The sequence below is a fragment of the Sminthopsis crassicaudata genome, chromosome 1, assembly GCF_048593235.1.
Source record: "Sminthopsis crassicaudata isolate SCR6 chromosome 1, ASM4859323v1, whole genome shotgun sequence".
NCBI classification, from domain to species: domain Eukaryota; kingdom Metazoa; phylum Chordata; class Mammalia; order Dasyuromorphia; family Dasyuridae; genus Sminthopsis; species Sminthopsis crassicaudata.
This window is the reverse complement of record NC_133617.1, coordinates 547,571,878-547,588,370: the sequence shown is the minus strand read 5'-3', so window position 1 is coordinate 547,588,370 and position 16,493 is coordinate 547,571,878. Positions and strand designations below refer to the sequence as shown.

General features: G+C 33.2%; 1 protein-coding gene across 1 annotated transcript in view; it reads left to right on the top strand.

Moving 5' to 3' along the window:
• Positions 1-16,493, top strand: part of CAMK4 (calcium/calmodulin dependent protein kinase IV) — a 182,811-nt gene that overhangs the window by 153,607 nt on the left and 12,711 nt on the right. Inside the window, exons 8-9 of the mRNA XM_074282001.1 lie at positions 10,158-10,248; positions 11,852-11,926. Coding sequence (XP_074138102.1) covers positions 10,158-10,248; positions 11,852-11,926 — 166 coding nt within the window. The remainder of the gene's footprint in view (positions 1-10,157; positions 10,249-11,851; positions 11,927-16,493) is intronic.

Here is a 16,493-nt window from a genome sequence, read left to right as displayed (position 1 = left end):
TGAAAAATAGAAGAAAATGTGAAATATTTCATTGGAAAAACAACTGATCTGGAAAATAGATCCAGGAGAATATTGCAACTATCCATAAAGAAAAATTTCAAATATTATGGTATCACAGTCAAAATTACCAGTATTTAGTAGTATGATATTCAGAAAAATGAAGGAACTAAAATTATAACCAAGAATCACCTACTCAGCAAAACTGAGTGTAATCAAGGGGAAAATGTATTTAATGGAATAGAGGGCTTCCAAATATCCCTAATGAAAGACCAGAGCTGAATTTGATCTGCAAATACAAAATTCAAAAGAAGCATAAAAAGGTAAAGAGGAAAGAGAAAACATAAGGCATCAAATAAGGTAAAATTGTTTATATTCCTACCTGGAAAAATGATACTTGTAAATCTTAAAATTGTTATCACTCTTGGGGTGATAAAAGGAGTAAAGCAGTATACATGCAGGGTACAAATATAAGTTGATTATGATGGAATGATATAAAAATGGGGTACATTATTACAAATAAAAGAGACATGGAAGAGTCATTGCAGTGAAGGGGAATATAAAAAGAGGGTAGTGGGAAATACTTGAACCATAACTTCATTAAAATTCAAAGAGGGAATAATACCCACTTAGTTGGGGTATAGAATTATAACTTACTTAAAGAGGAGGATGGGTAGTCAGAAGTAAAACACTTGTAAGGAGAGGCAAGGCAAAAGATGTGAGAGTTAAGGATAAATTGGGGGAGAAAGAATGGCAGGAAATACACAGTAATCATAACTGTAGATATGAATAGAATGAATTCACTCATAAAATGAAATAGCAAGACTGGATTGAAAACCAGAATCCTACAATATGCTCTTTATAGGAAATACATTTGAAACCAAAGACACACTCATAATAAAGGGAGCTGAACCAGAATCTATTATGCTTCTGCTGAAGTTAAAAACAAGCAGGGTAGAATCATGTTCTCAGGCAAAGCAAAAGCAAAAAATTATCTAATTAAAAGAGCTAAAGAAGGAAACTCTATCTTGCTAAAAGGTACCATGAACAACAAAATAATATCAATGCTAAATATATATATATATATGCACCAAATAGTATAACATTCAAGATATTTTAAAAAGAAGTTAAAAGGATTATAGGAGGAAACAGTAAAACTATACTAGTGGGTAACATCAACTTTTTTTTTTAATTTTGGACTAGATAAATATAACCAAAAATTAATAAGAAAGAAGTTAAAAAGGTGAATAGAATTCCAGAAATGTTAGATAAGATAGACTTCTGAAGAAAATTGAATGAGAATATGAAATAACATATTTTTTCTCAGCAGTATGTGGCACTTACACAAGATTGACCATGTATTAGAGCATAAAAACCTCACAACCAAATGCAGAAAACCAAAAAATTTTAAATTAAAATTTTTTTAAACCTCTCTTATAAAATTTTGAGTTTTGTATTATTCCCCTTCCTCTTCCCTTCCTCCCTCCCCATATGGCAAGCAATCTAATTTAGATTATATGTATGTAATCATGTTAAACATATTTCCACATTAATCATGTTGTGAAAGAAACAAAATTAAAAGGAAAAACATAGAATGCCCCCCTCCCCAAATGAAAATAGTATGCTTTGTTCTGCTTTCAGATTTCATTGTTCTTTCTTTGGATATCTATAGCATTTTCCATCCTGAGTCTTTTGAAATTGTCTTGGATCATTGTATTTCTGAGAAGAGCTAAATCTATCACAGTTGATCATTGTGTAATGTTACTGTGTACAATATTCTCCTAGTTTTGCTCAATTCACTCAGTCTCAGTACTTGTAGGTTTTTCCAAATTTTTCTGAAATCTATCTGTTCATCATTTCTTAGAGTATAATAATATTTCATTATACCCATATACCACAACTTGCTCAGCCATTCCACAATTGATGGGATTTCCCACAATTTCTGATTCTTTGCCAGAACAAAAAGAACTGCTGTTAATGTTTTTGTAGATTATTTTCCATTTTTATGATCTCTTTGGGAGCCAAACCTAGTAAGAGGGTTGCTGGATCAAAGAGTATGCACAGTTTGCCTGCCCTTTGGGCATAGTTCTAAATTGCTCTCCGGAATGATTGGAAAAATTCAATCTACTTCACGAACAAACTTCACCACAATACATTAGCGTCCCAATTTTCCCACATCTTCTTCAACATGTCATTTTCCTTTCCTGTCATATTAGCCAATGTGAGATGGTACCTCAGAATTTTAATTTGCTTTACTCTAGTCAATAATGATTTAGAGCATTTAGAAAACCAGAAATATTAAATTCATCCTTTTGAGATTATAATGCAACAAAAATTTCATTCAATAAAGAGCCATGGAAAGAGACTAAAAACTTACTGGAAACTTAATAGTTGTCTGATCCCCTTACCATTTCTGAACTTAAAAGATATCAAAGTTGCTACTGCTGCTTTCATTATTGCTGCCATGTCATGTACTTTGAAGCATCCTCCATCCTCATGTCATAGATCTCTTTTACCTATCTCCTAAATTTTTTTAGATAGGAAAAATGTCTTGCCCTGATGTTTTCTTGACTCTGTTGCTCCAAAATTTTATTTGAAGAATTATTTTAAAATTGTCTGGGGGAGAATATTGAGAGAGTTCAGATGGGCTGCTACCTGTTATCCACTCTCCAGGTTTAACTTTCCAGGACCTTTCCATTTCCATAAAATCTGAATTATAAAATCCAAAAAACCTTTCCCCCTGCACATTTAATATTTATTGGTAACATAGGGACATATAAAGAGTGGTTTGCAAAAGAATTTCCTTTGTGAAAGAAATGGTAGTCATGACAGAGCAAAATTAAAATGAGTGGTTCAAAACAGAGATACTAGGACATCAGGAATTATTCCACACTTCCGGTGTCTGTTATTCTCTCACTAATTGGTCCTTTTGAGCCAATCTGAGCAGAAAGTCATAGGGAGTCAGGAGATCTGTTGGCACTGGTAACTTTTGTCCTCATCAGAGGAAGTTTAGCTGAGAGGCAGAGTGGCTTGGTGAATAGTGAAGTCATAAAGATTTATGTTCAAATTCTGTCTGAAATATTTTTAAATTAATTCATAAGCATTTATTAAACATATTCTGTGTACCAGGGATTGTGCTAAGCACTCAGGATACAAAAAGACATAGTCCCTCAAAGAACTTACAATCTACTAGGAGAGGCAACATACAATATGTGTGTATGTATGTGTGTGTATATGCATGTGTATATATATAAGTATATACAAGATAAGTAGGAAATAATTAACAGAGAAAAGATATTGTAATTAAGATAAGTTAGGAAAGTCTTCTGTAGAAGTTAGGATTTTAGTTGGGACTTAAAGGAAGCTAAGGTAATCCTAACCAAATCGTTTTGCCTCAGTTACCTTGTCAATAAAACTATGAAATGGGATTGAACCTAATGGTCTCTTATCTCTCTTTCCTTTCTGATTCTATGATTTCAGAGAAATGAGTTTTGAAAGTTCTCTTAATTTAGGCAAAGTAACCAGAACCAGAAAGTATGGCAGAAATACTGATAGAAGATGTGCCAGGCTGATATTATTATAGTTATGCATTTGGAGTCAAAAGATACTTCAGTTCAAATCTTGTTTCCAAAACTTACCAGATATAAGATTTTGGGCAAGTTACTTAACAATCTTTCTGAAATTCTCTAAGTTTCTTTGTTTGTTTTATGGGAATAATACTATTCATAATCCCTGTGAGTTGTTATGATACTCAAATGGAATTCAATTCATTAGCAACTTGATAAACATTTGTTAGGAACCAAAAATTACATAAAAAGAATAATAGATGTTTATTGTTATTACTGAACTTCAGAGCAGCTGTTATCCAGGAGCTTCATCACTTCTATTGATAGACCATTACCACTGGAAGAATATTAAAGGGGAAGCTAGGTGGCGTAGTGGATGGAGCACCAGCCCTGAATTCAGGAGGTCCCGAGTTCAAATTTGGTCTCAAACACTTAACACTTCCTAGCTGTGTGACCCTGTGCAAGTCATTTAACCCCAGCCTGGGGGGGGGGGGGAGGAAGAATATTAAAGCATCAAGACCTAGTTTAATAGCTATTTGTAAATGGATTGCAAAAAAAAGTTCTTTATAATTTTACTTGTTCATTAAAAGCTTATTAGCATACACACACATGAAAGAAAGAGTAGTTTCTTGAAATCCTTAGTATTTACATATCATTCCCTGACTCCCATCTACAACTTTAGTATTGATCCCATGAAAAATTCATTAATCTCTAGGAAATACTCTGAGATCTTGCAAAACAATATAATTAAGACAAAAATATCTACAAAGTGATTATTAGCAAATAATAAATATTATTGCATAAATATTCATTACAAAATTTTATTTTTTAACATCCATGAAGAAAGTGGATTTCAAAGGTCAATAGTATGAATATATCTTGGAGAAGACACTAGATAGAACTATTTTTAAAGTATTTTAAAGTGTTTCTTTAATATGAAAGAGGGATTGTTATTAAGTCATGTCTGACTTTAGGACACCCTTTGGAATTTTCTTGGCAGAGAGTAGCTTGCCATTTCTTTCTCCAGCTCATTTTACAGAGGGAAACATAGTTAAGTGACTTGCACAGGATCATATATCTAGTAAGTGTCTGAGGCCAGATTTTCACTAGTCTTCCTGATTCCAGTCTAGTTAGTTCTCTCACTTTGCCACCTCGCTGCTCTGAAGGAGGAATTAAACTTGTTTTATTTAACTTCTAAGTACATATAAAGATAAAATTAAATTAAAAAATAAATGCCAGGGAGCTGCTTCCAGGAGAATTATAAGGATATGTAAAGGAAATGCTTTGGAGACACTATAGACATGTTATAACTGGTTTTGGTTAGCATCTTCCAAAAAGCCTCAGTTAGCTTCAGCAGTTGCTTTATCTCATTGTCTCCAGCAGTGTTGGGCAAAGGCATCTAGTGAGAAACAATGCTATAAGAGGAAAGTCTTTTGGACCTTCTTGCTCTGAAGCCCCATCAGATGTCACATCTAAGGCTTTCTTTGAGATTTCAGAAAAATAATTCTTCCTTGGACTTTTTGTTCATTCTTGTCCACTTTAGGTTCAAGGAGTATAATCTCTGAGACTATGGGGAAGTAGGTCACAGAAATTCAGGAGTTGGAATCTGGGTTAAGTATTGTAGCTATCCTAGCAGCAATATCCTGAGGAATAAGGAATATTCTTTAGGGTTACCAGTGGGATTCTAGCTGAGTTGAACAATTCAGCCAACAGTTGTAATGCATCTGGACATGGACTTCATGGAACAAATGTTATATAGGAGAAGAGATAAGTTTTGAGCCTACTCTCCCAGATATTGAGGTTATATAGGGTAAAAATGTTTGCCCATTTGTCTACTATACTTGTGTAGTAAATATACTTGTGTAGTAAATAAAATGTCTCTACATAAACATTAATCTATATTAAAAATTAAATGGAATTAGGGTTCAAAAGGAAGTGGTAACTACTTTATCTTGCTACCATATAGATATAATAAATATGATTTCTTAATCCATTAGTTTGTTAGCTCCTTGAGTTGAAGGGACTTTTTTTTTTTTTGCCATTCTTTGTATCCCTAGTATTTAGCCCAGGTTAATTGCTTAACAAATGTTATTGACTGACTGATGGGCTGCCAACTTCAGAGGATTCATAATGAAATATTTTGCCATACTTATTGGACATAGCCAATGCAGGAAGCTATGTAGTATAGTGGATATCTAGTGCTAAGCCTGATAGCAGGAATACCGATTTAACTTAGGTCAAATCTAATCTCAGATACTTACTAGCTGTGTGACCCTGAATAAATCATTTAACTCTGTTTGTCTCAGTTCCTTATCTTTAAAATGAGCTGGAAAAGAAAATAGCAAACCATTCCAGTATCTTTGCTAAGAAAACTTCAAATGAAGTCACAAAGAGTCGGACATGACCAAACAACAACAACGAAGGAAGGCAGGAATTTGTTTTGCTTGTCATGTTTGTAACAAAGGTTTTGTCCTTCTTGATTTCTAATGGGGGGAGGGGAGAGAATATGGGTAGGGAAAAGAGATGAGAGAAATGAAAGAGCATCTTCATTTGAAAATAAAATTTGATTCAAAAAATGACATTACATAAATGGAAAAAACAATTACTTTGTGACTTTGTCATGATATCTCTCATCTAAATCTGTAATGTATATGTGCAGTATACAGATCATTTATTTTCTAAACTTATTTGATTAGTAAGCTATTATTATAGGAAGTAGCTTAAATGTATATATGTTATATCCATTCTTCAGATAGGAACTTCTACTGATCAAATCATAGATAAATAATTATCAAATTTACTTAGCTAAAGAGTTAAGGACAATGAGCTTTTCCCCTTAAGAGGGGGAAAACAGGATTCCAAATTCTCAAGAACTTTAAGATCATCCTAAGAATGTAGGTTGGACCTAGAATAAAAGTAAGAGACAGTCTGTTTCTAGCAACAATCCAAGGTGTATTCCAAAGCTATTGCCTTTAGAACTTTGAATCTACTGAATAGTTTTCCCCAAAAAAATGCTAATCTAGAGGGCCAGCTAGGCAGAGCAGTGAATAAATCACAGACCATAGAGATGGAAGGACCTAAGTTCAAATATGCCCCCAGACATTTAACAATTACTATCTGTATGACCCTGAGCAAATCATTTAACCCCCATTGCCTAAAAACAAAAACCCTAATACATCTTATAACCTTTTAAAATAGAATAAAACACAACAAACAAAAGGTAGTATATTCTAGGATCAAATTGTTTTCTAAGTTGAAGTTTTCTGGGTGATTCTGCCTTGGATAAATATTCCAGAAATATAATTTCAGCTCTGACATTTGCCTCTAGAATCTTGAAACAATGTTGGGATATACTCACTCACAGAAAAACAACCTTAAGTAATCTTCATGTACACCAGTATTGTTAGATAAGTGTATATTTTCAGGATTACCTGAAGTAAGCGTCTGGTATATGGTTTGATGGACTTAATATTCTTGTCATTGATTGGTCTTTTGGCTCCTATATGTAATTTAGTATTCTTTATGAGCTTATCATCAGGATCATTATAATTCTGTTTGTCTACTCTTAGGCTGGCTTTTAATAGTAATTTTAGTCAGGGTAGCTATGATTATTAATCTCTGAAACTCAGGAATACCTGCTCTCACTTTGGATACTATTGTTAGTGGTTTCTGTGTATGCATAGCTCTGTTGACCTTAAATATATGACATTATATATTTCATATATTTCAAAAGCCCCAGCTCAGTCTCTGTGGTTCAATTTTATCTGCATTCTCAGGATTTATAATGACTGTCTGTAAAGGGTTTTGTACTTGTTGCTCCATTGTTGCAAAAGGAAACTTTCCACAGATTTTAGAGAAACAGGATCTAGGAAAAAAAAAACCCAAAACCACTTTTTTTTTTCTTGCCAAAAAATAAATAAATAATGACCAGTAGTTTTAGAGATATTCCTATAGCCTCACAGCATGTATGAATATGCTGTGCTTTTTACTCATGGTCATGTGTGTTTAAATGGGTCTGTATAGATGTGTCTCATAGGGAAGCAAGAATTCATATGTTGATTTTCTTCCCCTTACCCTTCTCCAAGAGAGACTTCTATTCCTCAAACAAGGCAAAACTGGAGGTAAAGGCCAGAGGCAGATTTGTTCTTTTTTTCCCCAGAGAAAGAGAATAATGGGTTGGGATTGTATTATAGAAATTTATATAAATGTTTATATTGTTGTTCAGTCATCAAAGTTATGTCTGACTCTTTGTCACCTCATTTAAAGTTTTCTTGGCAAAGATACTGAAGTAGTTTACCATTTCCTTCTCTAACTGATTTTAAAAAGAGAAACTAAGGCAAATAGGTTTAAGCAATTGCCCAAAGGCACACTAGCCATTAAGGTCTGATTTGAAGTCGAAAAATGAGTCTTACTGACTTCAGGCTCAGCACTCTATCCAATGCACCACTTACCTAGCTGTCCCAGAAATATTTATGGAAATATATAAATTTATAGAAATATTTTATAGCAATATACACATACACATACCTATTTCACTTTCATTCATATGCAATCTATGCATATATGTATAATTCTAATCTTAGAAATAAATTATATATGCATGTATAATCCCTTAAATATTGTGAGTCAAGAGGAAATAACCATTAGGTTCAAACTAGTCCTGATTACTGTCACTATGGAGAAGAAATGCCACAAATTATATTATCCAAGATTGGACTCTTCTCATGAGATACTAGTTGTATAATAAGCATGCATAGCAAATAGTAAAATGGCAAATAACATTTATCTAAATAGCAAACAGAAATTAGAAAAAATATATATTGACAATATATGCTAGAAAATTTGAAACAAGATAATAAGAGGGAGAGTCTTGGATAGCAACATAGCAAATAGTAAATGGTAAATAACATGTATCTAAACAGCAAACAGAGAGTCTTGGATAGCAACATAGCAAATAGTAAATGGTAAATAACATGTATCTAAACAGCAAACAGAAATTAGAAAAAATATATATGTGACAATATATGCTAGAAAATTTGAAACAAGATAATAAGAGGGAGAGTTTCAGATCTTATCCAAGGAATTACTAGTAAACTGGGAATATGAAGATGAAGAGTTTTGCTAGTTATTTTACATTTTGACTTCAATCCAGAGTCTTTCTCTACCTTCAGAGATGTGAAGAGAGGCTGGAATCAAAGGTGAAAACAAGAAGCTGAGTTTGTCCTTTCTCTTTAGCTCTCACTAATCCTACCTCTCAATCAGGCATGGAGTATTGAGTAATCAATCTTCACCAAATACTAAAATCATGTTCAAATGGCTCCTATTCTAGGAGTTCAAATGTAATGGAATACTATCATGTAATAAGAAATATGACAATGTTGAAATTTGGACTAGTTTAGACAGAGATTCAAACTTTTGTTCTACCTTAGTTAGTGATCAGTCTCTTTCCCTGAATTCCCCCTTACACACAATTAATTAATAGCACAGATTCTTTATGATTGGCCATCCTTTAGGAAAGACAAAATTTCAAGCAATAGAAACAGTTTAAAGAAAGAGTATCAATGGTAAGAAGCATATGGGAACAATTATTAACCATTATGATTAATGTCTTGATCTTCAGTGAGTGATTATTTTTAGCATCTATCAGAATATATCCCCCAATAGTTTTTTTTAAATTTTTTTCCTTAGCAAAGCATTCATTATAGGAGTCAAGTCTATAGTAGTACATAAAATCTATCCCCTCTCATAAATCACCTTCATTACTACCTTCTTCCTCAATGATAGTCTCCTATTTAGTGGAGTTGGGAGGAGAACACTGTTGTTGCCAATTTTTATTCAAAAACTTCAGGTGAGAACAAATTGTCCTCAGATCCAAGGAAGGAAACACTATATAAGATTTTTTTCCCTTTCTGATAAGGAAAATCTATGTGAATACCTAATAACAGTTTTATTTGGAAATGTCCATGTTTATTGGTGCTTGATAAGATCAAAATAAAAATAATCTAGTTAAACCATGTTTCATTAACTATTAATTTAATAATGCATTTTGGAATTTTATTATGAATGAAAAACTTACTGGTTTGTATTTTTATAGACTCCATTCTCTTTTCTTTTTTGAAAATTGGGATATTCAATGGTATGTTTTCTTTATTATCATGGTTTTATTTAATTTAATTTAGTTTTAATTTTTATAGTTTTAATATAGTTATCAAGCTCTTCAGATAAAAACCAAATCATATTTACATCCTTTTGAATACAAATTACTTATTTTTTCCTTTGAAGATGTTAAGAATAATAATTAAATTATTTTAGTTGCATATATAAGTAAAATAGCCAATTCTCCTTCTGAGTAGGTATTTTCTCAGTCCGTCTATTTGATGTGATGCTATTTAAACTGCCTTTCACATTTAATTTACCATTTATAGTCAGAAATTTGATCATTCTTAGTTTTAAATAATTTTTGCTTTTTAGATTGATTTATTTATTTGCATTATATATAAATAGTAAAATTTTTTTTATCATATATACATATGTCATAAGATTATACAATAAATACAATTTCTGAATTTCCTGACATGGTTTTTTCCTTTTTAGTACCTACATGAAAATGGAATTGTCCATCGTGATCTTAAACCTGAGAATCTTCTCTATGCAACTCCAGAACCAGATGCACCACTCAAAATAGGTAAATATCCCTAATGACTTATCATGTCTCTTTTTATAGGGAAATAATGTTTTTAGTAGGATATAAAACATTTTTTCTCTCCAGAGCAGTTCCTGGATTATTTTGAATCTTAAAAGGAATGAAAAGATGCATTATATCTGAAGAGGTGGGCCACCTGAGTGCTGGAGACTACTCAGACCTGTGGAATGGATCTCTTCATGTGAGAAGATGATGACAATACAAGGAGACTGAGAGGCAGTCCTCTTCCTTCTTGCCTCCAATTTATTTCATTCCCAAACCATAAGGAACATCTGAGAAAGTTGTTTTGCAACTCTTTCAAGTTTTTGATTCACAGCTGTGGAGGATGTCAGGGACTTGACCTACCCCTTCACCTAGGGTTGATCCTTAATAGTACTTTGTATCATGATACTAAATACAGAAATGTAGGTACTGGGGCTACTTGGTGGCATAGTGAATAGAGCACCAGCTCTGGAGTCAGGAAGACCTGAGTTCAAATCCAGACTTAGACACAGGATACTTACTAGCTATGTGACCTTGAACAAGTCACTTAAGCCTGATCACCTCAAAAAAACAAAAAAAGAGAAAAAACAAAACAACAACAAAAAAAACCAAACAAACAAAAAAACAAGAGATGTTCGTTCCGTTTTTTTCCCCCCTTACCAAAGAAGGGATTATTTTTAACACAATTATCATTTGCTGCTTCTCCCCTTCCCTGATAGATGTGACCCTCAGATAAAAAGGAAAGAGAACTATGAGAAACAAGAAGACAGGATGATTCAACTTCTTTAATATTAAACTCTGGCTAAGAATGGACTATATATCCTGAAAATGCCAGTACAATCCTCATTCTTTAACTAGCACTGTATTTTGTGATGCTCATATAGACTCTCTGTGTATTTATCTCTGGCCACTGAAAAGAAGTTCATACATATGACAGATAAGATCCATTTCATGAATGTAGACACTGAAAAGAAATTCCAGAATTTTTTGTGAATCCACTGGCAAAACACACAAAGACAGTGGACTTCAGGGGAAGATCCCATTTTCCTTGACTTCTCTTTGTAAAAATGTTTTCTTAAAAGAAGTTTAACTGAACATGTATTAACAGATAATCATTCATGCAATAGAACTTTGCATACTGAAGTACTTCTTTCACAGTTACTTTTAGTGGGAATATATTTATTTTTAAAGTTAAATGACAAAAAAATCCATTCCAGCTTCTTGAAGCAAAATATTTTTATTGAAAAATGTTTGATGTGTTTCTTAGGTCAGATGAAAAAAACTTCTCAGCAATTGCAGACATCCAGAAGGATAGTTGACATGTTAACTGATTTAAAATTATTCTGAAAAGCAGTCTTCACCAGACTACCAAAAGAATCTATGACACAAAAATAGATTATCATAAGATCATTTACAAAAATTTCTCTATTATTAAAAGCTTCAATGTTTTCTCCTTATAACCCATTTTCTTTTTGCTTCCAGCTCTCTGCTAACAAAAAAAGTATCTTATTGAGAATTATCGGTACAAAAGAGTAATCTGTCATTGCGTAGTAGATATAACAAAAATGAACTGTTTTGTTTTTTCCTTCCATTATTTTAACAGCTGATTTTGGACTTTCTAAAATTGTGGAAGATCAAGTTACCATGAAGACTGTATGTGGAACACCAGGATACTGTGGTATGTCCGCTATTAATAATTTTCCTCCTACTTTTATTTCTATTTACAAACCAATTTGCATGTTCTACAGTTTGCATCTATTCTAAAATATTGTCACCTCTGCTTACAAGTAATTGAAAGAGAAAAGCTAGAATATCATATTAAGGTATACCTTTCTGAGTTTTTCTCAAAGGAAACAACCTCCTAATAGAATCCAATCTGACTACATGAGAAGTTGAATGGACAAAAAGGAATGCTAATCAAACATTTCTGCTAAAACAAATGTTGCTTACTTTTAAATAATAATGAAATAAATATAATGTTTCCTATGTGCCAAGCACTGTACTAAGTACTGTGAACACACACACACAAGATGATCCATCTCTCAAGGAGCCCACAATCTAATCTGGAAATAAGAAGCAAACAAAAATCTATGCACAATTCATATAGGGGGTTAAAAGAGGGAAAATGAAAAAGAGAGAGAGAAGACTTTGGAAATAAAGAGATTGAAAAAAACTTCCTGTAAAAGATAGGATTTAAAAGAGGCGTAAAGGAAACCAGGAAGAAAGAAGAATGAGTCCATTCCAGGCATAGATCAGACTTATGCTTTAGACACTTTGGTAGTTGAACAGAAGAATTGAAGTGAGCAGAATCTTCAGGAAAGCCAACCACTCTTTCAGTGGTAGGTTATTATAGTGTGTTAAGGACCTAAATAAGGGGGTGGCAATATCAAAAGAGAGAAGGGAGCATTTTTGAAAGATTTTACTAAGGTGAAATGGGGAAGCTTTAGGCAACATATTGGGCACTGGATATAAGAATGGTGTAGTTAAAGACAGTAAAAAGCGAGGCTCACACCTAGGTTTTGAGCTTGGGGGACTGAGAGAGTGGTGTTGCCTTGGAAAATAATAAGGAAGTTTTGAGGGGAAAGTATTTGGAAAAAAGGGTAATGAATTCAGTTTAGGATACGTAGGCTTAAGATATGTGTGGACATTTAGTTTAAGGAGTGTGAAAGGCAGATGTGATATTAAAGAGAAGGTAGGTCAGAATAGGTAGATTTGAGAGTTATCAGGTTAGAGTTAATTGTTAAATCCATGGAAATTGATGAGATCCTAGTAGTATAGAGGAAGAAAAGAAAAAGGTCAAAAGAAGAACTCTGTGGGATTGTGGATGAAGATATGGATTAGGAGTCAGTATAAGGAGTAAACTAGAAAGAGTGAATAGACAAGAGAAAAAGCAAAACAGATGAGTGTTACACAAACCTAAAGAGAGGAGATTATCAAGAAGTCAACAGTATCAAAATTTGCAGAGCTATAAAAGGATGAGGATTGAGAAAAAAGACATTGCATTTGGCAAATAGATCATTGATAACTTTTGGAAGAGCAATTTCTATGGAATGATGAGGTTGAAAGTCAAGAAAAAAGTGGAAGTAGAGAAAGTGGTAATACTTTTTGCAGGTAGCCTTTTCAAGCAGTTTCATTACAAAGGGCAAAAAAGACCTTAGGTTGATAGTGAGGGTGGAGGTATCATTTGAAGGCTATTTGTGGATATGTAAGAAGGGCATATTTGTAGTTAGAAAGTAACAAGCCTGTAAACAGAAAGAGATTGAAAATAAGTGAAAGAGTGGGAGTGACAGAGGGAAATATGTGTTGGAGGAAACAAGATGTAATGGGATGACTTTTTTAGGTAGAGGGGTTAGCCAGAGTAAGGAGTAAGAAGAGATCTTCATGTAATACTGAGGAGAAAGAGGAGATAGTTGGCACAAGACATATGAGTGTTGTGAAATGAAGAAGGGAGATCAGGGAGCTCATGGCAGATAGCTTCAATTTTATTTGTAAAATATGAATTAAAATTCTTCATTGAAAGGATGGAAGGAAGAGGAGCAATGGTAGGTTTGAAGAGGTATCAAAAAGTGTGAAAAGAGCCTTTGTGGGGAATGGGATAGTGAGTTAATTAAGGGCAGTGTTCAAGGATGAAGTAAAGAGCTCAGAAAAAACTTGATGTAGGAAAGAAAGCTAGGAATTCTAAGAGAAGGGGATAGAAGGAAATATATTCTAAATGGGAGATAGCCAATGTAAAGATGCAGAGACAGAGAGGAAATGCTTTATGTAAAGAACAAAAGAGCCAATTTGGTTGAACTGTAAAATGCATGAAAGGGACTAATATGTAATAAAACAAATATCTAATAAAGGCAGATCGAAGCCAGGTTATGAAATGCTTTGAATGTTAAAGGAGTTTACATTTGTTCCTAAAGGAACATGTTAAATATGTTAAGCTGAATATGTTAAATAAGAGTGACATAGCCAGATCTGTGCCTTAAAAATATTACTTTCCTAGCTATGTAAAGGATTGGAGAGAAGAGAAGCAGAGTACGAGACCAATGAAGAGGCTATTGTTAAAAGTAGAGATGAAAGGTGATAAGAAATGAATTGGGGTTGTTATTGTGTGAGTAGAGAAAGGAGGACAAATACAAGGAATGTTGTTGAGGTAGAATTAACAAGACATCACAGTTTACTGCACATGTAGAATGTATGCGAGTATAGAGAACATGATTCTATTCTTCCATTGGTCTGCATTCAAGTTTTACATTTATTGAGTTCAAATGATATTTTTATTGGAGAAAGGTTCTACAAGATGAAGGATCTGTTCACAGTATTTTTGGTGACATTAAATAACTTGATGCCATCCACAGAAAACCAATGATTAATAAGATGTTTTAATTTGACTCCTTGAATTTAAACCTTGCTTCTGTTACAGGGCAATAATAGGGAATTAGGCTAGAAAGAACAATAATAGGTTTAAACTCTGATTTGAAAAATGTCACATCTTATATAATTTTTGACATTATTGTGCTGGTTATATGTTTGAAATAGAAAACAGTTTTCTATGTTGACATTACATAGTGACATATTTTCATTATACTTGTTCTTATTTTATAGATTTGAAATATTTGAATAAGCCATGAGCATGAAAATGAGGCAAAGGTCTTATGACTCTACTATGGAAATTAAGTAGAAGATTTAGAGGTGAACAAGATCAAGAAATACTGGTTAATAGGGAGGAAATCTATGGGGAAAGTAGCTTTTTTTTTTGAGACAATTGTAGTTAAATGATTTGCTCAGGGTCACCCAGCTAGAAATTGTTATATATCTAAAGCCAGATTTGAACTTAGATGCTGCTGACTTCAGGGGCAGTATTCTATCCACTGTGCCATCTAGCAGCTGCCCCAAGAAGTTTATTTGAATAGAAAATATATTATTATGTTGCAGTATATCCTGGAATTTTTAAGGTCTCCTTTTAGATCCCTACACATCTAAAATCATATTGTAGAATAGTTTAAACTAACATCTTTCATTTGGCAGAAAGCCCCACCTCATTATTCCAGCCCATAAGTTTTCTCTAAATACTTGGAGTCTATGCCATGCAATTTAATTATTGTTACAACTAGAAAGAAGTTTATCTTTCCCACTCTTCAAGAACAATGATTGTCAAATTTCTTCTTTATATTTTCAGAGTCTAATCTTGTCTAGTCTAATGTAGGTCTTGAATATAATAGGTATTTAATAAAAAAGGCTGGTCCTTGAGAATATTTCATTTCTTTAATCTATATATCCTCAATGCCTAGCATAGTGCCTGGTGCCTACTAGATTCTTAATGAATAAATGCTTGTGGACTGATTGATTAATATGTTTGTTGATGAATGAATCTTTACTACATCCTTCACAGTGCTAAGCACACAGAAAATGCTCAGTAAATGCTTATTAATTAGTTGCTGTACCTCTAGAAGCCTGCTTACATGAAACCCTTGAATACAATCAGGTAGAATATTTGAAGAGTTTAGAAAAAAATTTGACTTTCTACCAAGAAAGTACATTCCTGGAATTTTCCCGGGTATGGAGAGAAAAATACTCAGGTTAGAATTAGAAGTGAAATTAGGGCTGAGAAGAAAGCTACAGGAGAGAGAAAGAATTAAATCTAGAGGAAACAACCTCATTTTCTCTGATTCTTCATCTTTTCTCTGAAAGATAGGGCTTTCTTGAAAGGGAAAAAAAAGTCTAGTATTTTAGATTCCCTTTCTTTAAGACCTGAAGAGAAAATTCAAGGTGGAGAAAGTGATAGAAAGAGATGGTGGAAAAGGAAGATTAAGTAAGATATTCTGGCCAAAGATGTATCATCACCACAAAATAAATATTGTTCTAGCCAAAAAAAAGGCATATTCTCTTTGGTTTTCTGTTCCTGTGGAACAACCCATGAAAATGCCAGAAATCAGACCAGCTGTTCTGGCTCTCACAGAGACCATGAAAAGTAAGAGAAAGAAAGACAAATAGACACAGGTGTTCTTCCAAAGTGATGGAGTAACAAGAATAAAGTAGAGAGAGTCTTTATTATCAGTAATTGTACTCTTAAATGCTTTCTAACTACAATGTTGCTAAGGAAACACAAATGAAAACAAAAAAAAGATAAATAAGTCAGTTTATGAAGAGGCTATGTGAAAGTTAGGTTCAAGGAGAAATTTTAGCATTCTCAGACAAACTGTCTCTTCTTCTATCTGGGCAGGTGGCTTATCATTCCTTCAAATCTGTTCTCATAA